At 50.4% G+C, this 25,430-nt stretch overlaps 2 protein-coding genes across 2 annotated transcripts; one reads left to right on the top strand and one right to left on the bottom strand.

Moving 5' to 3' along the window:
* Positions 1-1,938: 1,938 nt before the first annotated feature.
* Positions 1,939-17,207, top strand: LOC100726714 (transport and Golgi organization protein 1 homolog). Its single transcript, XM_063234551.1, is given in 19 exon segments — positions 1,939-1,971; positions 2,589-2,824; positions 2,928-3,100; positions 6,398-6,486; positions 6,707-6,784; positions 6,873-6,980; positions 8,173-8,269; positions 8,416-8,524; positions 9,358-9,421; positions 11,040-11,130; positions 11,247-11,385; positions 12,126-12,227; positions 12,878-12,938; positions 13,057-13,092; positions 13,170-13,237; positions 13,330-13,430; positions 13,515-13,652; positions 14,471-14,545; positions 16,021-17,207. Coding segments are annotated over 19 exon segments (2,478 nt in total). The 3' UTR covers positions 16,701-17,207.
* A 2,842-nt stretch (positions 17,208-20,049) lies between these two features.
* Positions 20,050-24,549, bottom strand: LOC100726444 (axin interactor, dorsalization-associated protein-like). The gene is made up of 4 exons (XM_023561532.2): positions 24,462-24,549; positions 22,153-22,275; positions 21,126-21,243; positions 20,050-21,001 (listed from the first exon to the last, which is right to left on the bottom strand). The coding sequence occupies exons 1-4, from the start codon at positions 24,547-24,549 to the stop codon at positions 20,905-20,907; spliced, it is 426 nt and encodes a 141-aa protein (XP_023417300.2). The 3' UTR covers positions 20,050-20,904.
* Between the last annotated feature and the right edge of the window lie 881 nt (positions 24,550-25,430).

Genomic DNA, 25,430 nt, shown 5'->3' with positions numbered 1-25,430 from the left:
CTCCAGGGCCAAATGTTTTTACTGCTGAATTCTTCCAGACACTTAGAGAAGAGTTAGCACTTGTTTCATACAATCTCTTTCAGAAAAGGAGGAAATCTGTTCTACAGTTTATATGGAAAGGACCAGGAGGTAAAATAACTAACACGATCTTTACAAGAGTAAGTGCGGGGAAACCACTCAACCTAATGATAAGATTTAAAAAATACAACAGACCAGAAAAACCAGAAATTGACTCAAGAGCATGCTCAACTGGCTTTTGACAAACCTGCAAAAGCAATTCCGTAGGTGGACAGGTTTATGAGCAATGATATCACTGGTATGTTGGAGCAATTGAACTTTCATAAGCTAAGGAATGAATTTCTTCCAAAATCTCACATTTCTTAGTGAACCAACCTCAAAATTAAAAAATATAAAAGATAAAACTGTATGACTAAGTATATGTACATAAATGAATAATATGTTAAACATTCTTGGGAATGTATGGGACTGGGAAAATGTTAATAAGCTGTTTTATAATATTACTATCCTGGCTGTGATATTATACTATTATTTTGCAAGATGCTATCTTTGAGAGAAGCTAAGTTGAGGCTACCCAGACTTATCAGTCTTATTTCTTATAGCTATGTATGAACCAATAATTTATCTTTATAAAAATTTTGATTAAAGAATTTGACAGCTGGCAAAGCCAGTAGGGTTTGGCAGAAAAAAAAAATGAGAAGCTGCTATGTAGAAATGCTTCCAGGAAATAGACCCATTGAGACTCTCAGTTCAGAAACCACACTGTCTGGAATTTCTCAGCTGCTACGACAGAACTCCTTGTCCCGAGTGCTTAGGAACAAATAACAGAACTTTAAAGTCACAGTTCTGGAGGTCAGAAAGTCCAAGATCCACAAGCTGACAGACCGGATCTTAGTGAGGCCCTGTTCATGGTTCTGAGATGCTGCCTTTGGACCACATTGTCTCCTGAGGGCAGAGGGAAGAAGCTCACTGCACCTCTGTTGTGTGAACACTGATCCACTCTGTTAAGCCCACTGCAAAGGAGTTTGAGGTTACCTCTGTCAGGCCATACAAGAAAATGTCAGCAGATGCAAAAATGGAAGATTTGTATGCAACAATCTGAGCAAGACATGTGGAAAAAACCTTTACATTTGGAAGGAAAATAAAAATATTCTGGGAAAATATCAAGATAGTTGATAAAAGAAGCAACTAAAAGCATAGATTTACAAGCATATTTAATAAAATGAATTTTTTCAACACACTAAAAGCAGATTAGATGTGATTCAAGAGATTTAGTGATTAGAAGAGATGAAAAAAAGTTGACCTGGTATAGTATGGAAAGATAAGGAGTTAGAAAATAAATGAACAGTAATGAGATGACAAAGGCTGAAATTAGGGAACAGATAGTAGAGGGTGGGCTCAAGAGCCTGGTAGAGTCCATGGGGTTTGGTTGTGGAAAGAGTGTGGGGATTCTGAGAGGGAGGCTTGGTGATGAGTCTCAACTCAAGTTGGATCTTGAGACATTTGCTGAATAGTGAAGTGTGATATTTACTCTGTCATTTTATGAACCCTCAGGAGCAACCAAGAAGCTAAGATGAACTTGTTTTCCAGAAAGCAAATGAAACCTCCAAGATGTGGTGGAAACTTCCCTAAAGTAGAGGGGCAGATGCTTAGAAATTAGTTGGTGGACAGCTAACTCAAGATGAGTGTGGAGTAGTTGAAGAATAAGGTTAAGAGTTAAAAACATTTGTATTTGTCTTAGAGAATCACATATAAAAGGCACTCAATGCTTTAGGTACGCATAGCTCTTAACAGAGCAACAAGTGACTACTCTCACTAGCTTAGTGTGAGTGTAGTGTTTTGTTTCTGTAGGCAGGGGCTGAACAGCTTTGTTTCTTTTCACTTCAATTAGATTTTATTGGTACATTTGGGACATACCTAATGATCATCATAGAGGATTTGTACCTCTACATGGTACTGTTTACTTTCCCATTCCCCTACCCTCCCTTCAACGTTCCTCCCCTTATCCATTTACAAACTTTCCTTTCCACATTTTCTTTCTGTTTTGCGTTAAGTAATCAGATTTACACTCTTTTCCCTTTTTGCTTCTTGATTTTTGAGACATAATCAGGAAAGACCTGTTGAGTACATAGAAAAAAATCACCCAACGCTTTTTTGATATAGTCGTTTGTTTCTGCCATCAGTTGCTGATCCTTTTTTCTTTCTTTTTTTATATTTTATTTTATTTTATTTTATTGTCTTTTTCCTTTTTTTATCGGTACCGGGGATCAAACTCACGACTGCCTGCTTACACTTATGCCTGCTGAGCTAAACCTCCAGCCCAGTTACTGATCCTTTTAATCCACACTGTGAATAACGAGGGGAGGCTCCCTCACCTACAATGCCAGCCACCTGCCACGAGGCCCTGGCTCTGAAGTGACCCGCCGGGCCGGGGTCTGCACCCTGAACTTTGACGCGTGGCCCCGCCCCACCCGGGTGAAGGTGCCAGCCAGGCCAGCAGCCACGCAGCGGCGCGTGCCAGGCCTGGTGCCCAGGTCCAGCGGTGAAGGCGCCTGAGCTTGGCGCCCTAGCCAGCCTTGCTCTGCGGCCCGGGACCCCGCCCCCGGCCGCCCTCACTGGGCGCTCCACCCGCCGGCCTCGTTCATTGGACGCTCCACCCGCCGGCCTCGTTCATTGGACGCTCCCGCCCCGCCCCCGCGCGGTGCCCAGCGTTCGCCCCGCCCCTCTGTGAAGGCTGCAGCTTTGTGGTCCTCCTGGAGACCCTGTTACCTGTGTTTATGGTTCATAGCGCAGCACGAAGCGGAAGGTGTAGCTTGCGTTCCCGCCCTCTGCTGCCACTGCCACTGGGAAAGACTTCTTTGCCATTGCCGGGTCCGGCCAGGTCCTGCCCGGTCCGGCCGGGTCCGCAGGGAGCAGTCCTTTGAGATGGACGCGGTGTCAGCCACTGTGGCCGCGGTCTTCGTGTCTCCAGGCAACCCCGAGCTGCTGAAGCCCCTGTCGAAGCTGTACACGGCCTTCGTATCCCTGGTACTGGAGGTGAGGCGGGGGAACCAGGGTCGGGCGAGGGCGCGGGTCGCTGCCGGTGGGCCGGTGGGGAGGTCCCTTCGGAAGAGCCATACCCGACGGGCAGGAGCGTGGTGTGGACTGCAGAGGGCCGGGCTGTCCTGAGGAAGCGGCATGGGCTGAAGCCAGCCATCGCCTTGGGAGCCACGTTCACGCCCACCTGTTTCCTCGCACAGATGGTTTCGTGAGGGTGCAGCGAATTGAGACGCAGCATCCTGGAGGAGTGATGCCTGATTTGTGGCGATCATTGTCATAGTGCTTTTGTTTGCAGATGCACAAACCGATGGCTTCTATCATGTATTTACAATGTGGGGTGTGTGTGTGTGTGTGTGTGTGTGTGTGAGTGTGTGTGCACGCGCGCGTGTGCAGTAATAGAAAACAGCTCACCTAAGCATGAACTGGGCCATGCATGAGACACCGCCATGAAGAAGGGCCTGTTGGCCAAGTGGGAAATAGGCTCAACTCACTCCCTAAGTTTAGAGACTCCACATACGGGACAAGAATGCGAGCCTGCCTGTATCCCCTTTCCGGAAGTTTCTTCAGGGCACCTGGAAGTTGGAGACTATTGAGAGTAGATTGAGAGTATCTGTGATGATACTTTGTGATTGCTCCGCCTAACGTTTCCGTTATTTGTGCCCTTTCTTTTCGGCTGGTTGGTACGTTTCCTGAGGATCTCCAGCCCAGGCCTGGAGACTTTTATGGGCTCCCCTGGAGCCTGTGTTGCTCACTACCTGTGTTGGAATCCTTATGCTTGCCTTTTTCTTATGGAGGAATATTCTTGCAGTGAGTGAATTAACTTTTTCTTTGACTTCTGAATATATTGAGGATTCTATTATCATTGGCCCTTTCAGTTATTAACATAAACAAATCAGTGGTTATAATTCAAGTTAGTTTTCTGAAATAATTTAATCTTGGTACTGTCAAAGACTTAAGAGCAAGCTAACCATATCCACTTGTTAGTAGAGTTGGTGACTCGTACAGCCATCCTGAAAAGCAGTTTAATAATTCTATATATCATAAGTCTTTAAAGTGGGATACAAAACAGGATAAGAAATATAAATTGCTTTTATATGGTATGATAACATCAGTAAATGATCTTAAAGAAATAAATTACATGTTAAGATTTTATACAAAGGTATTAGATGTAGTATTTAATAGAGTAATAACTTGGTGAAACCTAAATGATCTATATTAGGAAATAATCATGTTTCATCTTGTTTATATCCACAGAACAGAATATTAGGCTGCTGTATGTATTTCAAAGGCAGGGGGCAAAGAAGGTGTTCACGATTTAATGTGAAGTGGGAAAAGGGGAAACAGACCGTGAGGTACTGATGAACTGTGCTGTAGAAACATACAGGGCAAGAAATACAGTAAGATGGTAGAAACGTCCAGGCAAGATCAGGCAAGTGGTGTGTGTATTCCTGCAGCCCTGGTGGAGAGGGAGGCTGAGACAGGAGAAGTGCAAGTTTGAGCCCAGCCTGGGCAACTTGGTCACTTAGCAAGAGCCTGTCTCAAGAATAATGGGAAGGCTGAGAATGTAGTTCATTGTGAAGGCCCTGTCCCAGGTACCACCAAAAACAACCCCAAAACAGCGCCTATGAAAGATTCCTGTGAGGACTTCTCGAATCTCCCCGAACAGCTTCTTGGATGAAAGCACGCCTGGAAGGGTAAGCGGAAGTGTTTGGGGGTGAAAAGGTGCTGTTTCCCCTGCTCCTCTCCTTTGGTTCCCCTGCAGCTGCTACCCAGCAGGGCTCTCAGGCTCAGCCCTGCAGCTTCACACCCTGTCCCTGGGCTCACTTCCTCCCACTCCCTGAGGTCACATGGCTCTGAGGCCCACTCCTGATCCTGGAGAGGACAGTCGCCCCCCCCCCCCAAGCTGGCCACTGTGCTCTGCTGTCCTGTACTGTTTATAGCACTCGGAAGGAGAAGACAGAGTCTGTGTTACAGAGAAGTGCAGTGATCACTGCTGTGGTATTTAATTAGTTACAGTTTAGGATTGATGACCCCAGAAGGCGCTGGGAGAAAGAACTGGGCCTGTGCTCTACCTGGAAGCCATTAGCTGTCATTTCTCTGTGTTCTTCTGGTGTCTTCCCTTCTGCTTAGATTTATTACTGTTTTTGTGGTCTGGGGAAATCAGATGATGAAGTGTATTAGATTATTTCTTAATTGAGTCAATAGATCACTTGAAATAGGGTTTCTGAGGTGTCTTCCAGTGGGTGAGAGAGGCGTATCTTAGTGCAAAGGTTATGCTGGTAATCTCGCTCTCCAGTCTTCCATATGGTCACCCGTTTCTCGACTGCATGCTTGCTTTTGGGATTGTCAAGTAATTCTGAGTAAGTAAATCAATAATGTGTGTATTATAAAAACAAGCATTTCACTGTTGAAGCCAAATGCTCATCTCATAAGCCTGGTATTCACTCGGTCCTGGCACATAAGCTTGTGTGTGGCTATGAAGTAAGACACGCCCCTTACTGTTCCTCTGTATCAGAGGCTATTTATAATACATTTTTAATTGTATGGGTTTATCCTGAACTAAAGTTACTAAATTTTCACTTGGTTATGATCCTGACTTGTGTTAGGAGCTATGCATTCCTTTTAATCAAATGTTTGACATCAAATTTCTCTCTTTCTCTTCTAGGGGAAGCAGAGAATATACCAAGGTAAATCTCTTCTCGTTGGTGTTTGGGAGGACTTTTAGGCAGGCTAGGAGAGACAGTGAGTGTCTGATTTGACTTAATAACTCCTCCACATTTTACTGTTGCTACTAACCATGGTATAGTGGGGAAGGTGATGGTACTGGCTGAGGTAGGAGATGTGGGGCTAGGGGTGACTGCTTACTTGGAGCAGACCGAGCGTGGCTGGACCACACAGGTGTGGAGAGAGGACAGTGTGTCTGTGCTAGGGACACCTCAGCCCCTATAGGTTTATCGGCACAGGAGCTCGAGAGACAGCAGTGTAGATCCGGAGCCTGAAGTTTCTATTTCTCTTAGCAAATGACATTCATTTGAAGTGATCCGTTTTCAGAGAACAAGTGCCTTTTGTGAAAGGAGCCTCTCCAACTGTGTAACATTTTACTGTATCTCCTGCCTTTGCAGTAATTGATATATCCTCAAAACAAGTGTTACTATAGTTTTCTTAAAGTTTAACAGTGTCCTGTGCACTGTTGCTGTTAGCTGCGGGTCTCTCTGGAAAGGCAGGTAGCTGTGCTAAGCCCTGTCTCTCACAGAGCCTCACAGGTGTCCTTGCTGCTGAGACACTGTGCAGCTCAGTTCCATTTAGTGCTCCTAATAACCTGGCTTTTTCCTCTTTTTAGTCACTGAACAGCAGACTGCCGAGCAGGTGAAGACTACCATAAAGGACAATGCAGAACTTGCAGAAAAATTGTCAAGTTATGAACAGAAGGTAGAATCTGTTTCGCGGGCCCTCCTCTAGCGTGTCTGTGGTGTAGCTCGGTTATTATGGTATTTTGAAGGCCTGTGTTCTCGCTTCATCTTTTCCTCTGAGCCCTCCAGATCTTACGCACCATCATGTGTAAAGCGAACGCTCTGCTTGCTTCTTTGGAACAAGGTTTTACTAGCACAGTGACTTCTGCTACTTAGTTCTGAATGTGTTTTTTCCATAGATCAAGGAATTGAACAGGCTTATTCAGGAGACCAAGAATCAAAATATGATTCTCTCTGATGAAGCAATTAAATACAAGGTAAAAGTCCTTCTCTTTTTGGGATTATAGTCTAAAAACAAAAGCAAGCATTAATGTGTATTGTTACTTTTAATCTCTTTTCTTGTAGGATAAAATCAAACTGCTTGAAGAAAGCAATGAATTTCTGGATATGGCCAAAACTCTTGGTGATATGTTAGAATCTCAGAGGAAGCACAACATGAAAAGTCAGGATTTGGTGAGTTCTGCTGCTGTGTGTTACTACAGGTGTATTTTTAGCTATTTCATAAATTAGTTGAGCTATTCCCATGCTGTTAACTCCATAAGACTAGGAATAACAGAACTGAACATGCCTGTACCCATTTTGTGAGATTTTTAGTACTAACCCATTAGGATGTTTTTATAGACATGGGAAGTGTTTTGATCCTGAATCTTGGATAATTTCATAGCTGTGTCCTCCAGAACACACACAGTCACTAAGAAACTGGTCCAGTTGAGTAGTCTGTGTAAAGTGGTTTTATTTCACAGTGAACTCTGTGCCTTTCGAATAGTCTGAAAATCCCCTAAGCGGAAATGTAGTGAGGAGAGTTCTCATGCTTCCCGCCTCCTGTGTGGCCTGGTCCTTTGCTCAGCACACACCTGGTGAATCGCCCATTTTCAGTCCTTTGTGCACCACGCCCTTTGGCAGGAAGTTATGACACACAACCTGCAGTTAAAAGAACGGTCGGTTAGGGTCACCCCTTGAGCCAGTATTGTCATAAATATTGAGAGATTTGGCACATGAGATTTTTCTATTCCCCCAGAAACACTTTGTTTTCTGTTGTTTTGTTTTGGGTTGTCTTTTTGAGACTGGGTTCTGTTATGCAGTTCAGGCTGGCTGTGAACTCACCTTATAGCCTAGGCTGGCCTTAAACTCTCCTCTCCTGCCTCAGCCTCCTGAGTGCTGGGATTACAGGAGTCCACCATACCCAGCATTCTTACCATTTTTAATTCAGACAAGAACATGTTTAAAGTGATCTTGGAGCTTTTTTTTTTTCTTTTTCTTTTTGGTGGCAGGGGCCGAACTCATGACCCCGTGCTTGGCGGGCAGGCATTTAATGCTGCTGAGCTAAATCTCCAGCCCTTTTGGGGCTTGTTTTCCTGCCACCAGAAAAAAGCTGTTCATTTTCCGTGGTTTGCTTGAACATTTCTTTATACTATGTTGTGTGGTCACCTCGAAGCTTGAGGGTGCCATGAAACTCTTGACTTTGGTTTTTTCTCTCAGCTCTTTAAGCTGATTTTTTCCCCAGATCACGTTTAATCCCGATTTTACCTAAAACATAGTGGATAGTTTGGGGTACCTTGTAGTAATGTTTTTGTTCCTTAGCTTATGTATCAGTGTTTCTCCCATAGTCCTAATGCATTCTGTGTGTTCCCTGCTTCCGTGGCAGATACTGGAAAATGAGAAATCTGTGGAGAAGGTAAAGGAGGTTATTTCAATGAATGCCTCAGAATTTTCCAAGGTAAGGCTGCCCACACTCCCTGCCGGTCTCAGTGTCGCGACTCAGCTGTATTGAGCAGTGGTGACCTGACGAGTGCTGAGAGCCGTGGAAGGCAGAGGCTGTGCATGATTGAGGGGCAGGGCTGGGGGCCCCTCCCTGGCTTGGCTCATGAACAGTCGTGTTCTGCATTAGGTTCAGGCGGCCTGAATGAAGGCAAGTTGAGTGAGGAGAAGGTGAAGTCTGAGTGCCACCAGGTTCAGGAAGAAAACGCAAGGCTGAAGAAGAAGAAAGTGCAGATTTTGTAAATGTTTGGTCAGAGTGGGTGCAAAACCCAGCGACTTTAGCTCTGTCATCTTTTCTCATGAGGAGCTGCTTATGCAGGCCCCTGCAGCAAGCTGGGGAGCATCGAGTCTGTCCTCCCCGCTTGCACATTATTGAGGGCACAGGTGCCTTTTGTGTTGCTCGTAGATTTTCGGTTCTGTAAATTGATGGCAGCTCTTGGCCCTTGTCTTGTTAGATACCAGTCATTACTTTGGCCTCAGCAAGGCCAGGGGTTGGCTTTTTAAACCTCAGATTTAAGCTAAGCCTTTGCTAAGCCTCCTCTAACAGTTACTGCCTCACATTGGCCATAGGAAGGTTAGATCAGAGATCTGTGATCAACACACACACACTGAGGCCAGAAATCCCACGGCTAGCTGCTGGAAGCTTCCATTTGAATGGGTTATGTTCCTGCTAGGGGAACACACAGGATAGTCCCATTAGGTGATATGGACAGTCCCGCATGCCCTGCAGTGGTGCATGCCAGTGGGAATATGTTAAACCCCAACAGTACATGTCCACGTGTGCCATCTGGAAGTCAGGCATTTGAGTCAGCAGGCATTTTTCAGAAGGACTTGATGGATGGGGTCAGCTTCCTTGACAGCTCAGGGTGGAAGCCACGCTCTGTGGTCCTGAACCAAGTCTTAGCCTCTGCGATGGGACAAGGAGGGACACGACTCCTGCTTCCCCATCCCACTTGCATAGTCATGTGCCTCTGTGGAATCCCCAGTCCACAGGGACCCTTGCATGTGACTTTCAGCTACAGCAGGAAGTTGAAGACCAGAAGTTGAACGCTGAACTCAGCGAGTGAATCAGGACGTTGGAGAAGTCTCAGAGGGATCTGGAAGCCACTCTCGCTGATAAGGATGATAGCATTGGTGTAAGTTACCCCGGCCGGCCCAGCCTGTTTGTGAACACACTTGGGAAACAAACCCACTGTGAGGATGGAGAGGCTCTTAACTGCCGCTAGCTTCTCTGCTAGGCTCTGACCAACTGCATCACGCAGCTGAATAGGTTGGAGGAGAGGGGATCGGAATCTGAGGGTCCAGGTCCAGGCAGATGTGAGCCAGGTGAATTAGCCAATGGAGAAGTGGGAGGTAAGACCGGCCCTAGCCCAAGGGCCTTATTTTTTTAAACCAGGGATCTAACTCATGACCATGCACTCACCAGGCAGGTGCTTGTGCCACTGAGCTAAATCCCCAGCCCTTCAAGGGCTCTTTTTTGTCTTCTTCTCTTTATTGTTACTTTAGACAAGGTCTCTATGTAGTGGCCGGCCTTGAACTCACTGTGTAACCCACACTGGCCTCAATCCCACAGCAAATATTCTACCTCAGTCTCCTAAGCATTTTTGTCTTTAATTCCATACATGGATACTGCTTCTCAGCTGTTTCTTCTTGCCCAGACTGATGCATGCAGCTCTTTAGGTTCTTAGTGTGAAGGACCACAAGAGGATGAGAAAATAGACAGACAAATCTGGGGTCAGGTGGAGCCCTTACCCTCCTGATGGGAAGAAAGGAACTGGCCCCTCACTGCAGGGGCATTTATTTATACCTTTTCGCAGCTTAATGTCATGTGACACCCTGTTGTCCTAGCAGCCCACTGTTCAGATTGTCTTGGGGCTTGGTGTTCTCTGGGCTGAGGCAGCTTCTTCACATGGCAGCCCCAGGGACTCTTTGTTCTTGGGCCAGCCATGCCCTGGCCCTGCACGTGTGGTCGGTTTCCAGCTTCAATGGCTCCCAACATCTTAATAATTTGTACTTATGCCTGGGTCACTGGGGTGCAGCAGGCAAGCGGGGAAAGCTGCTTTTCCACCCCTTGAGAACCGGATGTGTACGCTGGAGCCTTTTGCCTTTGTGTCGGCCTCTGTGCCAGAGAAGAAACCTTCTCAGCTTCCTGGAGATGATGCTCTGGTCCGCACTCACGGCCTCTGCTGTTCTGTGGTTCTCAGGCACTTGGCCAGGGTCACCTAGAGTGTGGGGATGGGGGAGCCACAGCCCAGGCTGTGAGGGCAGAAGCTGGAGAGCAGCAGGGTCTGAGATGAGGAAAGTGGTCAGGGTACCGCCCCAGCTGCAGAGGTGCTCAGGGTGCGAGTCTGGACCCACGCCGGCCAGCTTCCCCTAGACCATCATGTATGTGGCAGAGCTAGGCTTGCTCAGCCACAGCCCAGGTGGCATGCTGTCTTGGCAGGAGCTCACAAAATCTAAGGGTGCAGTTGTCATAAAAGTCAGTGTGTCAGTTCTGTTGGTGAATTGTTTTTCTTTACAGTGTTTGATGAGCATTAGTTTAGTTTTGTGGAAGTTAAGACAACAGTGTTAGAAACAGCACAGGAAGACACAGCCACACTTGTTCTCTTTGTAAGTGGGGAGGATAGATGAAGACTCACATGCACCAGCTGATGGATGTCTCCCGGGTGGGTCCCTTCACAGAGTCCCCCAGGGGCCCGTGAGTCCTGACTGTGCCTCACTTTCAAGCCTGTGCCTCTCCCTCACAATTTTCAGACACATCCCGCAATATCCGTACTTCAGAAGGACCTCAAACTCCTGCAGGTGAAGCTGAGAGCCTCCCTGTCTGCCAAATGTGATTTGGAAGGTAGGTCCCTGACTGCATGGTGGTCAGGCTGAGTGCCGGCATGAATGAGGCAGGGATGCTGGGAGCCTGGCTCTGTGTCTTTGGCGGTGCCCTTGGTGATGTGTCTCACCTCCCAGACCAGATCATGAAGCTGGGTGAGGACTGCGGCACGGTGCAGGCAGACAAGGCCCGGCTGGAGAAGGAGTTTAGCATGCTGCAGCAGAAGGTGGAGATCCTGAAGGAGCTGTCCCAACAGAATGAGATGGAGCTGCAGAAGTGAGTCCGAGAGATTTTGACCAGTGTCTCATGCTGGCCATTCCTGTCACTTCTGATTGCCTAGCAGCTTCGATGTGCAGTGATCATAGAGGAAACTAGGGGCCCAGGTGCTGCTGGTTTCCTGTGATGGCGACCTGAGGCTGCTCCTGCCTGTCCGCCGTCACCATCATCCAGCTAGCAGTTGGGCCCAGCGTCCCTGCCTCTGTAGCCTCAGCTCCACTGCTTGTTTCTTAAAGCCTAGGGATTTGTCGAGGGCTCAGTTTAGCGTCTTTGGCATTGTCCTTCATGTGTGGGTTGAAGGAGGGCAGCACTGGCCTCTGGGGCCCACATTTCGCTTTCTGGCTGGGGCCACAGGCTCCTGTCCACCCATTTGGCCTTGCTTGTGTGCTTATCACGGCCTAGGTCTAGAGGAACAGCTCTTCCCAGACAGCATGGGGGCGGGGGGGGGGTGCGAGGAGGACTCCGCCTATTGCTTTCCCAGCAGCTCTGCTGGACAATCCTGGCTTCCCTCGGGGTACACTCATCTCCCACACAGGCAGCTAGAGCCTGGAGCATACTGTGCTGTTAGCTTGTTCTGTTTGCCGATTAGACAATTACAAGGAGAGGTGAGAGAATATAAGAACACAAGCAAATGGCCCAGAGCCTGGAGCTTGACTTCCCTCCTGAGACCCTGTGCCTACTGCTGGGTGGGGAAGTGGCCTGTGGGCCGAGCTTGCCCCTGGCAGCTGCCTTTTTCCTAGGAAATTGAGTCAGGAGGAATTTGCACAGCAGCATCGAGAGCAGGCGCTGTGGGCTGTGGATGAGAAGGTGGTGCCGGCCACAGAGGAAGTGAAAATCTACAAGTGAGTGTGGCGTCTGAGACAGGAACTGGGCTGAGTTGCTTTGTTACATAGAAGAGATGGGCACAGAAGCACATGAGCAGTCCAAGAATGGAATATATTTAACTCACACAGGGAGGGGTTCTACATTAACAGACAGAAGCTTGTTAACAGCGAAGCTCCTTTACAGATGTGTCCTGTGCCCATTTTTAGGAAAGCGGCCTGCTTCTGTCACATGTCCACACCCACCAGACTCTCGGTGCTCCGACAGACCAGGGACAGCATTTTGAGTCATTTCTTGTGGCTATAATTTGAGGGGAAAACCTTTTTTTTTTTTTTTTTTTATCGGTACCAGGGATCAAACTCATGACTGCCCGCTTGCAAGGCAGGTGCTTATGCCGCTGAGCTAAATCCCCAGCCCCTGAGGGGAAAACCTTTATGGGGAAGGTACCCTTAGCCAGATTATTTTGAGAATGTTATTCAAGGACAGTTAAGGAAATTGACAAGTTGTCAACTTATAATCTCTAGGCATTAAATGAAAAATCAGGAAACTGAGGTTCACACTGCACTCATCACGTTATGAAATGTTTCTATATGATTAAGTCTTTAAAGGTCAGACATGGTCAGATTGTTTCAGAATTTATTTGATTCTAACTGCTAAGTATTATTTTTAGGCGGAGAATCTGTGAAGTGGAAGCAGAATTAGAGAAAACGGAGAGCTCATTTAAAAACTAGGCAAGGAATAGAGTGCGCTGTGGTGACAGCATCCGTTAATTCCCCCACACAGACGTCATGGAGAGCTGCAGCCCCGTGACTGGTCCCTCAACCTGTGTCTTGCCCTGTTCTCTTGCAGCTTGCTACTCAGGAGAAAAAAGCCCACGAGAACTGGGTGAGAGCCTCCTCCTCGCCTCGCCCTCTCCAGCTTCACTCAGCCCCTGTGCTGAGCTGGCCCCTCTGTCTCCACAGCTCAAAGCCCGCAATGCAGAGCTCCTGATTGCAGAGGAGAAGCGGCAGGCCGCCAACCTGCGGCAGAGGTTAGCAGCGCGTGGCGCGATGTGTGGCGCCCATGTTTCAGCCCACTCAGGGTGGCTGTGGTCATCCCCAGCCCTACTCTGTCTGTGTGCAGGCTGGTGGAGATTACCCAGAAGATGGATATGCTTCAAGAGGAGCCTGGGATCATTAAGCGGATGCCGGACTGGCCTGGAGTGCAGAACGGCCCCCACAGAGGTGGGCGCTCTGTCCTTCTGAGTGCGACTCGGGGATCTTAGCCACTGCGAGAACTGGTAACCAGCACGTGTGTTGTCTCCGCAGGTCCCCTGAGCCAGAACAGCTCCTTTGGCCCGTCCCCTGTGAGTGGCGGTGAGTGCTCCCCGCCCCCAGGGGCAGAGCCCCCTGGATGGCTGTCCACTGCGAGCCTGAACTTCGCAGACATTCCCAGGGCCGACTTCGGTGAGCCTCTCCGGGGCCTCGCGGCCCGGACTCAGGGACACCGTGCTGCCTTGCCCCGGGCATGGTTCCCTGAGCTCTGGTACAAAGCCCGGGCACTCCCGGCTCAGGTTTCCACTTAGCCCTGGGCACTGTGCAGGTCCACCTCGATTGCAGTGCAGGAGCAGGGTCCTGGGAGCCGTCGCCCACCCGGTCACTCCCAGGGCCGCGGTGTCGCCCACTCCCTCTCTGCAGTGTTCAATGAGTGGGCGCACTTTCTTCACCACTCACCTCCGGGCCACCAGGGGCCGCTCCCGAGCTAGGCAGGCCCGCGTGTTGCTGGTTCCGTGTGCTGCTACCAAAGCGCATGGCTGCCGAGTGCGGGCTCAGTCTTCCGCGTCCCTGTTTTCCTCCTCCACAGCCTGAGACCTAAAGCAGCCTCCGCCTCTGGCTGGGGCTGCCGCAGCGCAGCCTTCCCAGCTCCCCAGGTCCGCGAAGTGCTGACCAGATGGAGGCCGCGCATGCTCAGAGGCCTCCTTCGACCCCCGCCCCCACCCCCACCCCACCCCCACTTGACGCCTGCTCAGTGAGCCGGGCGCCTCTGGCTCCGGGAGGGCTCCCTGGCCTCCCGCCTCCCACGGGCTTTGCAGCTGCCTGTCAGAGACAGCCAGGCCTCTGCTCCCTCCAGGGCCAGTCCGCGGGGCTCTGCAGTGTTCCCGAGGGCACTTCCGAGGGCGCGCCCGTGGCCTCTTCCGGTCGTAGTCCTCGTCCTCGTCCTCCTCCTCGTCCTCGTCCCCGTCCTCGTCCTGGGAAAGTCCTCTGAGTGCCATCTCTGCCCCCAGATCCCGGCCCTGGCCTCGTGGCCAACAGCAGCTCCCGCGGCTCCTCCCCGGCGAAGGACATGGACAACGGGCAAGGTGACCTGTGCCTGCGCCCGCGCTGCTCCATGCGCCCTCGGTTTCCCCTCTGTTCTCTAACTGGCCTGGGCGTGGGACCCTGCTGACTGGGTCACCATCTGACTCGGGCCTTCACTAAGGCTCGCACCGTGTGCTGAGTGCTGGGGCAAAGCACACCTCACGCCCCTGTCTTGAGTATTTTGTTTGGTACTTATTTTGAGTCAGGGTTTCCTTATGCAGCTCGAGCTGAACTTGACCGTGTTCACAGTACCCAGAGCCCACCTGCAGTTCCCTAGCAGTCCTCCCGCCTCAGCCTCCCGAGTGCGGGATGACCAGTGTGCGTTGCCACACTCGCGTGCTCTTGATTTTTGGGAGCAGCTGGGAGGGTCCTCAGGGTGTGTGCTAGGCAGACCCCTTGCAATGATCGGAATGAGGTGGGCGTGGGCTCTGCTGGGAGTGGGAAGCCGGTTCCAGGGACCCGTGAATCCGGCCTGGGCGGCCCAGGCTGCTGTGCCTCCTGGGTCCTGACCTGCCGCCTCGGCAGCCTTCGCACCGCATGGGGCCGCCTGCGATGGTCAGAGCTCGCTGGCCTGCCTTCCAGGTAGCCCAGGCACAGGCACCTCTGCCAGCCCCTCCCTGTGCAGTGTCACTGGCTGAGGCAGCTCCCTGTTCTCCCCAGGGACCCCGGGACCCTGGGAGCCCTTGTGTTGCCCCTGTCGTGCCCAGGGCCACGCTCGTGCTGGTAGGAGTGCAGCGAGCTGGCGCAGCGCCCCGCTGGCACCTCCAGAGCTCGTCTCTCTGCACGCGAGTGGGGACAGCGTGGTGGCCATGCTCGCTGCATGGCGTGCTGCTCACGAGGGGGCCGGCAGGGTCCCGGGATCCCTTTACTCCTCTCGGGATGGGCACCCAGTGTCACTGCCGATCCAAAACTGGGCCTGCTTCTGTTCGCAGGTGAGCATGGCCGTGAAGGGGCCTCCAGCCTATCCAGGGCCCCCGTTCCTGGGAGGCCCCATTACCGCCCCCCCCTGTGGGCTATGGGTCGCCACCGCCACCACCGCTCTGCAGGCCCTTCGGGCCTCGGCCGATGTCTCCTAGGCCACCGCCACCACTCGGTACGGTAGGACACTTGGGCCGGCACCACTGCCTACCCTGTCCTCTCCTCTCCTGTCCTCATCGGCAGCTGCAGCCCTCCAGACTTGCAGCACGAGGCCCAGCACTCTGAGCCCAGTGCAGCCTCCACAGCTGCTTGGACCAGAAGGGCCCTTCCCGCAGAGCCGAAGTGCCAGTCCCACCAGGGTGGTCACCCGGGACGCCACAGGTGGCCGGCACTGGGAGAACGGAGGGTCAGGCTGTGGTTGAGCCGTACTAAGCCTCAGTTTTCCTTATCTGTGAAGTCCAGTGCATCACTCGGCTTCCTGGCTCAGGGGAAGGGAAACGCTTTGAGCAGACCTGGGTTGCTCCTCAGGACTTGTCTGTGTGTCCCTTTTGCTTTCCAGTCCCACGCATGGGCCCACCACTGGGCTTAAGAGAGTACACGCCACGACCTGCCACTGCACCCCCGAGTGTTCTTGCCGGGACCTGTGCCATTCAGGCCTCCAGGCCCGCTCAGCCCCCGAGAGTATTTCATTCCTGTTCCTCGAATGCCACCACCACCCGCTGGGCCCCAGGACTACCCACCACTGCCTGCCAGGCCCCAGGACTACCCACCACCGCCTGCCAGGCCCCAGGACTACCCACCGCCGCCTGCCGGGCCCCAGGACTACCCACCGCCGCCTGCCGGGCCCCAGGACTACCCACCAACGCCTGCCGGGCCCCAGGACTACCCACCAATGCCTGCCGGGCCCCAGGACTACCCACCGCCGCCTGCCGGGCCCCAGGACTACCCACCGCCGCCTGCCGGGCCCCAGGACTACCCACCGCCGCCTGCCGGGCCCCAGGACTACCCACCGCCGCCTGCCGGGCCCCAGGACTACCCACCGCCGCCTGCCGGGCCCCAGGACTACCCACCAACGCCTGCCGGGCCCCAGGACTACCCACCGCCGCCTCCTGGGCCCCAGGACTACCCACCACCGCCTGCCAGGCCCCAGGACTACCCACCACCGCCTGCCGGGCCCCAGGACTACCCACCACCACCTGCTGGGCCCCAGGACTACCCACTGCCGCCTGCCGCAGGTGAGCCCCAGCTCTCAGGGCCCAGAGAGGCCCCAGCCTCACCTCCAAGCAGCCGGGAACCTGCCCAGGCTCTGAGGCAGAGCCCTTAATGGCTCCACTCAGAAGGCCAAGCTTTTTTTTTGGCTTGGAAGCCAAACATTTCAGAAGACTCATCTTCCTCTCTAAAAATTGCCCTCTTAACCCCTTATCCACTCCTGTTCCGCTGAAGTCCTTTGTAGTAGTAGCTAATAAAAACTTGTTTGTTACTACTCCCCGCCTCCACTGGCCCACTGCTTGCTGTGAGGGCTGTTGGAACTCTGGCTCCCTGGACTGGAGGTGCCACGGCTTGCAGGCTGCATCACTCCAGGGGAAGCCCGTGACCCCTGACCCCACCGGTGACTGCTGGGCACAAGAGTGAGAGTTTACAATGGAAACAACAATCGTTTGACCTCAGGCTCTATTAATTTCCTTTTACTGTGATTGCATTAAGGAGTATAACAAAAGTAAAGTTGTGTCATGATTGTAAAAGTAACATGCATGTCTTCTCTTTCTCATATCCTACAACTGACTTTCAAGGAACAGGAACCACAAATGGGAAGCATATAATAACATAACCTGAGAAAAAGTGATTGAGGAGCATGAGGCTTCTACCCTGCTTGCGGTCAGCTGCGCAGCTGTGGGCTGAGCTCCATTCTGCCCTGGCAGGTCCTGCCCCAAGGTTGGTGTCAGCATCAACCCCTGACGTCTCCGAAGCTGCAAGTGGGCCTGCCACACCATTCAGGGACCTGTCACTACACTGTCTGCACAATTCTGAGGCTTTGCTCTCCAAACACTAAGCACAGTAATTTTTAAAAGAGCTTTCTGAAGCAATTTTACTGGTTTGTTTTCTGACATGTGAACAAGCCTAGAAAATAACTTACAACTAATCAGATAGTGAACTGATTCCAAATTTAGGCCATAAGATGCTCAAAGCCTTGCTTCTGAGCTATAAAAAATATACTAAAGAGAAAAAGAAAAAACAAAACACTAACATACTGCTTTTACTTTTTGCTTCAGACACTTATTTTCATGTCAAAATGGAAGGGTGAGAATCTTTCCATCTGATCTCTAATGATAGCAGGCACTTTTTTTTTTTTTTTTTTTTTTTTTTTTTTTTTGGTACCAGGGGACCAAAATCTCAATCTCCTGCTTGCCAGGTAGGCTTATCCACTGAGCTAAATCCCCGGCCCAGGAGGCGCTTTTTGTAAACAAAAGAAATTTATGTTTGTTTGCAACTCACAGTGAACCCTCCACCTGCACAGGGTGCTATTTTCTGTCTGGTTCCCCAGTGGCACTTGATGGCCATGCCGCGTGTGGGGAACCAAGGTCTCCAATGTTTCTCCTGCTGTTGGTTTTTCCGAGAGTTTAAAAAAAGATCTAAGCTGCATGTGGTGGCACATGCCTGTAATCCCAGCACTCAGGAAGCTGAGGCAGGAGTGAGTTCAAGGCCAGCCTATGCTACCACACGGAGTCTACACCAGCTTAAACTATATAATGACACACTATCTCAAAAAAAATATTTCTAATCCAAAACGCTTGTGGAGCACAGTAGTGTACACCACACAGTTAATGTTAAGCTTAGGCTCCAGGGGAAGCTGGGATTATACAAGGCTCCTTGAGCTTTGGTTTACTGCGACACTCTCCTTTCCCTTCGTTTTGGGATGACCTTGGGGAGCCCAGAGCGCACCTCACAGCTGTCTCTGTGTGATACAGACCTCTGCCTCCTGTACACACATGCACATACATTCACACTGCCTGAGATAGTACTTGGAAAGCTGAGGCCCCTGAAGTCAGGAAGACTCAGCTCGAAGGCGGCAAAGGAATCCTTCAGGAAAAGAATGCCATCCACCAGCCTCCATCTCAATTCCTGTCAAGAGACCACAGACGCCAGCAGCACCTTTGGCCGTCTTCAACCCGAGCACAGCGGCACAGAATCACCAATGCGCCCTCTGAATGTGATCTGTCAACCTCTTCAGGACACAGAAGTCCACTTCCACTTCTAGATAGCCTATAAATAGTGTGTGACCGGGAAGCAGGCACAGAAATTTTTTTTCAAAACATATCAATTGGGGTAAATCTACATTTTTATTCGGAATTACCCTCCTGTGCAAAGCCCTATGGGTACTTCATCCTGCCTCCCACTGGCAGCCAGCTCTGGAGGTCCCAGAAGGCCCAGCAGTCAGGGCCGGCCTGTCCTCATAGCCGCCTTCACCCACTGTGCCCCCATGTGGCCAAGGATGCCAGGGTAGGCAAGGCCCAGCGGGCCAAGCAACCCACCCTCAGCAGTGCCTCCTCAGGACCTGAGAGGTCAGTTCCTGGCTGCTCCTGGGATTCCCTGCTACCTTGCCTCGCTGAGGGTGCACGCTGGGCTGGCTGCCCCGCTGGAGCGCCAGTTCCGGTGCCCAGTGGTGCGTGCTCACCTTCTGCCACCTCGCTGTCTGCACCCCAGCTCTGCTGAGCACATGCTGCCCCGCCCCACCCTGCATGTTCAGCTGTGCAGGAACCAGCCCTGCACTGTGCCTTGCAGCCCGCAATGAAGGAGCATGACACGGCCATCGGGCTACATTTTAATAGTGGGTTTCCAAGCTTTTGTTTTTAGGTCTCAGCAACATCAAACCAAAGGAAGTGAGGACCCCACAGGGCAGAGACAGCACCATGCTCCTCAGAGGGCGTGTGGAGACAACAGGGATGGCTCTCGCCCCACCCTGAGGAGCCCACAGCCTGGGGATCAGACACTTGAGAGTTTAAGAACTGAGTGGAAAAAATCAACTTATTAAGGCCAGTTGTTCATGCCCTGGAGATACTGTGACTGAATCACTGTGGTGGTTGCCTTTTATCCAGGCAAGATGAAAGGCAAGGCTGAAGTGGGCTAAGCATTCTGTCAGGCCCTCCCATTTGGTCAGCACCCACCCAGTGAGTGGAGGTGGCCTCACGGACACCAGAGTGGAGCAGAGCTCTGAGGCACGTGTGCCACGGTCACCTCAGTTGCAGGCAAACATGCTGAACCGTGTGACCAGGGTCCCGACACCAGCATAAAACAGGCAGGAACCAGCACTGCACCCTTACGCACCATGGGTTTAAAATAGTGAATATCAAAATTTCAATGTTGTGTGTCTAGTATTTACCTCATGTGTGCTATGAAAATTTCATTTATGCCTCTTAAAAGTAATGTAAATTGTCAAAACTGTAAAAACACTGCCGACGTATGCATTTTCGTATGGATAAATGCCAATATATCTAAACAGGAAATCAATGGCAATCCTAAAATGGCAATATTAAAAAAACTTAAAACGTCTGCTGATTTTCCATACTCATCACTAAGAAAAGGTATGCAAGTTTGAAGTTTCACAATCACTTGTCAGATAAACAGCGTTTATTCCTGCAGTATCTCATTTGTACTAGACACAGTTATTTTTCAGATGACATGACTTAAGACACTGTAAACCCAGGGGCTGGGGATTTAGTTCAGTGGCATAAGCGCCTGCCTTTAAAGCAGGCAGTTGTGAGTTCAATCCCTGGTACCAATAAAAAAGAAAAAGAAAAAGACAAAAGAAAAAAAAAGACATTGTAAACTCATCTAAAAAGGTGTGTTTATTCTGAGATGCTTCCAATGGTAACTCTAAAATCCTCAGAAAAAATAACAATGTGATGTAAAACAGGTGATCAACACGATTAAAATATGTCACTTTCAGAAAAATAATCTGGTTCTCTGGGAAAAGAAATCACAGCCACCACTTGGGGACACTGATCTGGGCAAGGCATGTTATTCCACACAGGATGTCAGAGCCAGAAGTCCAGCAGCCCGTCCCACTTGGGGGGTCGCTCCACACAGCCCGGCCCCAGGGAGCAGGTGTGTAAACTCAAGCACACTCTTGTTGCTGTGTGGGGTCTGAAGATGAGCACGCCTCCCATAGCTGCACTGTTCTGGGAAGCCGGGTAGGATCCAAGGCGAATTATAAAACAGACTATGGATCACACAATCAACAGAGAAGAGCATGGTCCGGCACCTACAGTAAGCCTAGGTCCAAAGGGGACTTGCTTGGTTCCAAACTGCAGCCGTGCCAGGTACTCGCTGGCCTGCTGGGTGGACACAGCCCACTTCCTGCCCAAGAGAGTGAAGATCCTCAGAGCTGTGGTGCTTGCTACTGGCTGGTAACATTCACAGGAGTTCCAGGGTACTCAGGTGAGGATCAGTCCTCGTGCAAAGTTTGATGCAGGTGAAGATAAAGTGGTTTCTTGGTCAATAACTGTAATTTTTTTCTTTTAAAGTCAGTGGGCTTCTTGTAGCTGTAACCATAAAAGAGAGCATTGTTTAGAAATACCTGGTGACTGATCTGCAAGATCATCCAACAGGGAAGCAGGGCTGGGAGGACTCCTGAGAGCAGCGCTCAGCCATCCACACGCCACTTACAGTTCAATTACAATCGGTCCAGGTTTGATCTCGTCCATCTCCATGAAGGCGAAGCACTTGGTGCTGGTGAACCTCTTCTTGGGCTTGTAGTGCTTCAATTCAAAGAAGACGGCTGTACCTGAGGGGTGAAACACACAAGCTGGTGAACCATGGCCCGCTTGTCCTCCTGGATCCAAGCGTTCTCACTTACTGCCACAGGGAACAGAGGGACAGGCAGGATTTGACAAAGTGACCTGTGTCCAGTGTGGTGTGGTGCTGCGACTCTATCCTAGTGTGGCAGCCCCAAACTTCCGGGTCCAAGCGCTGCTTCTGACCGCACCACCTCGCTGTACGAGCACAGCACAGGTCTCTGCGCCAGGCTGACCCGAGGTCAGTTACTTGTGTAAGCACAGTCACTGAGTACAGACATCAAATACAAGAAGAGGAACGCGAAGCTGTCACAGCTCAGCAGAACCCAAAGCACTGTGTACTGCAGGCGACAGGCATTAGAGAGTTTCTTACACTGAAGCATCTCTTTCTCTTCAAACCAAAATCTCCAAATTCAGTATTTTTGAGGCTGGGATTCGAACTATTTATCCCGCTCTAATTTTTCCAAGTTAACACAAGGCTGGCCGGCAGCAGCACTGCACTCTAGTGAACACTGAACACGGAAACATGTGCGGTCTTCGCCCAGCTTCCCAACAATGACCTGCGAGGGCCAGCAGCCCCAGGACAGGCCAGTGAGGCTGTGGGGACCTGCAGAAGTGCCCTCTGCCCCGCTGTCAACGTGAAGAGACTTCTCACTCGCTGCAGAAGGCAATGAAATCTCATATCAAAGAGCATTTCCAGGGTGACTGTACAACTGGATCATGTGATTCCTAGTTCCCATGTTTTTACAAAGTACTCACAGATTCAACTTTCTCAAGCCAGTGTCTCTTGACACCCACGGGACACAGATGTGCCAGGCACGACCTGTGCCACACCACACCACACTGTGCTCATACACCAGGGTGTGCCAGCCAGCCAAAACCCCGCATCCCACAGATACCTTTGGTCAGCTTCTCCACATGCTTCTGGAGCTCGATGTCCACATTGAAATGGACATATGTGTCCTCTTTTCTTGAAGCCACAGGCGTGTCCTGCACAGGCATCAAATCTATGCTGTTCAGATCTAGAGAGAAACAGGTTTCTATGTCGGGACGCTCGCAGGCACACACTGAGGAGTGTCAAGAAATCACAGAGGCCTGCAGGGGCTCCTGGAGAACACACTCCCACTTGCTGCTGGTGTGCAGGAAACTGCATGGGTCGGGGCAGGAGACTTCTGGAGTAGGGAGCACGCCCTGCCTGGCCCGATGAGTGCAGAGCAGGAGGCAGGCACAGCGTGGTCTGCATGGTTAAGAGCTGATGCCCCTACAGGACAGCCCCCCACTTCTGGTGCAACAAAAACCTGCAGTGCACATGATTTGTGAAAATGTAGCTCTGGCCCTAATTTCTAATACTGATCACGTGCATGACTTGGAAAGAGCTTTAAATTAACATTTTCAGAATTTCCTTGTCATATTTAAGTCAAGAACCAAAAATGGACATGAGAACCTCCAACAGAACCTTTTATCAATAAGTAAAACGTCATGGCCAGGCGTGGTGGCTCACAAATGTAATCCCAGCACTCAGGAGGCTGAGGCAGGATGATCATTGTGAGCTCGAGACCAGTCTAGGCTACAAAGTGAGCTCAACGTCAGCCTGAACTGCATAGAGAGACCCTGTATCCAAAAGACAAAAAAAAAAAAAAAAAAAAAAGACAAAAAGTCATGTCCACCACCGAAGTTCTGGTTACAGTTACCATAATATTTAAAACCACAAGAAGGAAACTAACTCATCGTGTAGGTTGTAATGTCCAGGAGCAGGAATCCCAGTTAATCAATATACCGTCTCCCTTCAAGACTGCTCGGTGTTCATATACTGTTCGGTGTTCATATACTGTTCGTTACATAGGTGTCTCAGGGCACCTAAGTTAGCCCAATGGCCTATTTCTGCCCTTTCAGGCTTGGCCCATTCAGCAGCTGTGCAAAAGCAGCTCAGCATGCACTGCGTCACCATGAAGTGCTCCTGTGTACTACAGCACACATTTCCAACTGGGTTACACGGCTCTGCCAACAGCCAGCCGAGAGCATGGAGCCGAGCGCGTCCTGTAGTGCCCGTCTCAGCGGAGAGGCACTGCCAGAAGTCAGCATCGCAGCACAGTGCAGTCACGTTTGCTCTATGGCTGAACTCCTTTTTCTCCTATGGGTCTGTGCTTATTTCTAGGACTGATAAAAGTTCTCTCCAGTTAACTTCAGCCTCTATGTTTCCTGATTTGCCCCCAACTACAGATTAAAGTAATATACTTGTATTGTGCAGTTATTTCTGGATAATGGGATGACTTGTTTTGTTTTTTTTAAATTTTAGCATCAGGTTTCACTGTCTTTCCTAGGCAAGTCTCAAACCCCTGGGCTCAAGTGACCCTTTAGTGCTTTAGCTTCCTTAGCAGCTGGGATTACAGAGCTGACAACCAGTAACTACAAAACTTCAGTGATGTAGAAATATGTTCAGCAGCAACAAAAGAGTGTAAGTGCTGGCCTCTCTCTTCTGGGATGAGTGCACTGCTGCACCAGAGACGGGGAGGGCAAGTACCAAGCAGATGCCCGTCACCTCCTCAGTATGGCAGTAGTGCCCAGGGCCCACGTGGCCTGGATGCTGCTGGGCTGCACATGCTTCCCTGCCCCCCTAAAGATGCCCTGAAGGCCTGGGGCTCCCATGGGCCTGGGGTCAGAAGCCTCAGGGACAGGAGGGTGGGAAGACAGAGCACAGGGCTTAGCCAAGGAGGTAAGGGCTTGACAACCTTCACAGGGCAGAAGCCCTTGGCAGGGAGACTGTGTGGTTCTGGTCAGCACCCCAGAGTCAGAAGAAGAGCAAGACGAGCTAGAGGCTGGGGCGGGGAGATGGGGGACAGGGAGAGAACGGGGGCCTTGTCACACACAAACACACACACACAGACCAACTCCTGGCAAGGAAGGGAACTGCCGCATACCGCAGACAGGGCTCATGAAAGCGTGTGTGCCAAAGAAAAGTCTGTCACAGTAAATTTGAGGAGAACAAAAGACAGACAATCTCCAAAGCAAGGGTGCAAGTTACAAAAAAGGAAAAGGAAACTATTTTCAGTAAACTCGTCAGAAATGGTTAGTATGGAGCGATATTTCTTGCAGAAATTCGGCCTCATTGTAAAGTGAATTAAAATGAGTTGTCATAGATACAAGACATGCCTCAAAAAAGTGCGGTAAGTTAGGAGTAATGTGAGAGAGGGAAAACCCAACTCGTTACCCTTTACGCTGACTGTAATGTAAGGCTCGATGCACTGCCCGGCATCCTTCAGGCCAATCTTCTCGATTCTGATAGTGAACAGTGTCATGCCCGGCTCTGAGGGCAGCCGTGGTACTAAAGTACCTGGCAACAAGGAAGCCCCAGTAAAAGCCAGCTCTGCCAACAGTTTCACGTAAATACTGTCAGCAAACACGGAAATATTCTACCCGCTCTCGACCCGTAACCAGGCAAGCACGATGCAGTCTGGCCTGAAAGCCTCCTGCACGCTGTTCTTCTTTGCAGATATATTTTATACACAACAGTGACGTACACTTCCACATCTCATCACCCTAAAGCAGACATCAATTCAAGTTCAATCAAGGAAAAGTCAGGTGAAAACTTCCAGTAGGTCAAGGAAGCCAGTTATAAATAACCACAGAATAGCTACGGTGTCCTCTTGCATGTACCTGTGGACATGCGATAGGCTTTACATCTCAGCATTTGGTAGGGTGAGGAAGATACTTTTTAAATAGTTTGCTGTCCTGAAGTCTCAGAGATTCAGTCAGATCAACTCATCCTTTAGTTGCTGTGATAAAGAACGTCATTTGAAGTTTACCAGTTATACTTAGTTAGGCCTCTTCAGTCCCATTTCTCTTCTCTTTGTCCTGTTCTGTCTGACGAAGCTCACAGAAGTTCCTGCCACAGAGAGTGTCACACGACACCACAAAAGCAGTTTGCGTGTTTGAGATCTTCGGATGGCTGGGCCAATTGGGATGCCAGCAACATTACAGACTGGGTCAGGAAAATCTCCACAAGCCAGGGACTACTTTCCAGAACATGTGATTAGCTTAGCACATGTATCAAGGTAGTTCACATTAGCAGACGAGGAGAAAAATTTTTGTAATCTTGTCAACAGATGCAAAAAAAGTCTTCAATTAAATCTTAAACATTATTAGCAAGTTTTGTTTCGTTTTGTTGCTTTTTTGAGGC

Source organism: Cavia porcellus, unplaced genomic scaffold (assembly GCF_034190915.1).
Source record: "Cavia porcellus strain 051 isolate PalLab524CR breed Dunkin Hartley unplaced genomic scaffold, mCavPor4.1 scaffold_24, whole genome shotgun sequence".
Lineage (NCBI taxonomy): Eukaryota > Metazoa > Chordata > Mammalia > Rodentia > Caviidae > Cavia > Cavia porcellus.
The sequence above is the reverse complement of the archived record's forward strand: the minus strand, read 5'-3'. Positions and strand labels throughout refer to the sequence as shown.

Excerpts from the sequence above, each read along its gene's own strand:
- LOC100726444 (XM_023561532.2), bottom strand. The coding sequence starts at position 24,549 with ATGACACTGTTCACTATCAGAATCGAGAAGATTGGCCTGAAGGATGCC. Across the intron at positions 22,276-24,461 it reads CATTACAGTCAGCGTAAAGG|ATCTGAACAGCATAGATTTG; the intron begins GTAACGAGTTGG and ends GTTTCTCTCTAG. Across the intron at positions 21,002-21,125 it reads GGACCGATTGTAATTGAACT|CTACAAGAAGCCCACTGACT; the intron begins GTAAGTGGCGTG and ends TTATGGTTACAG.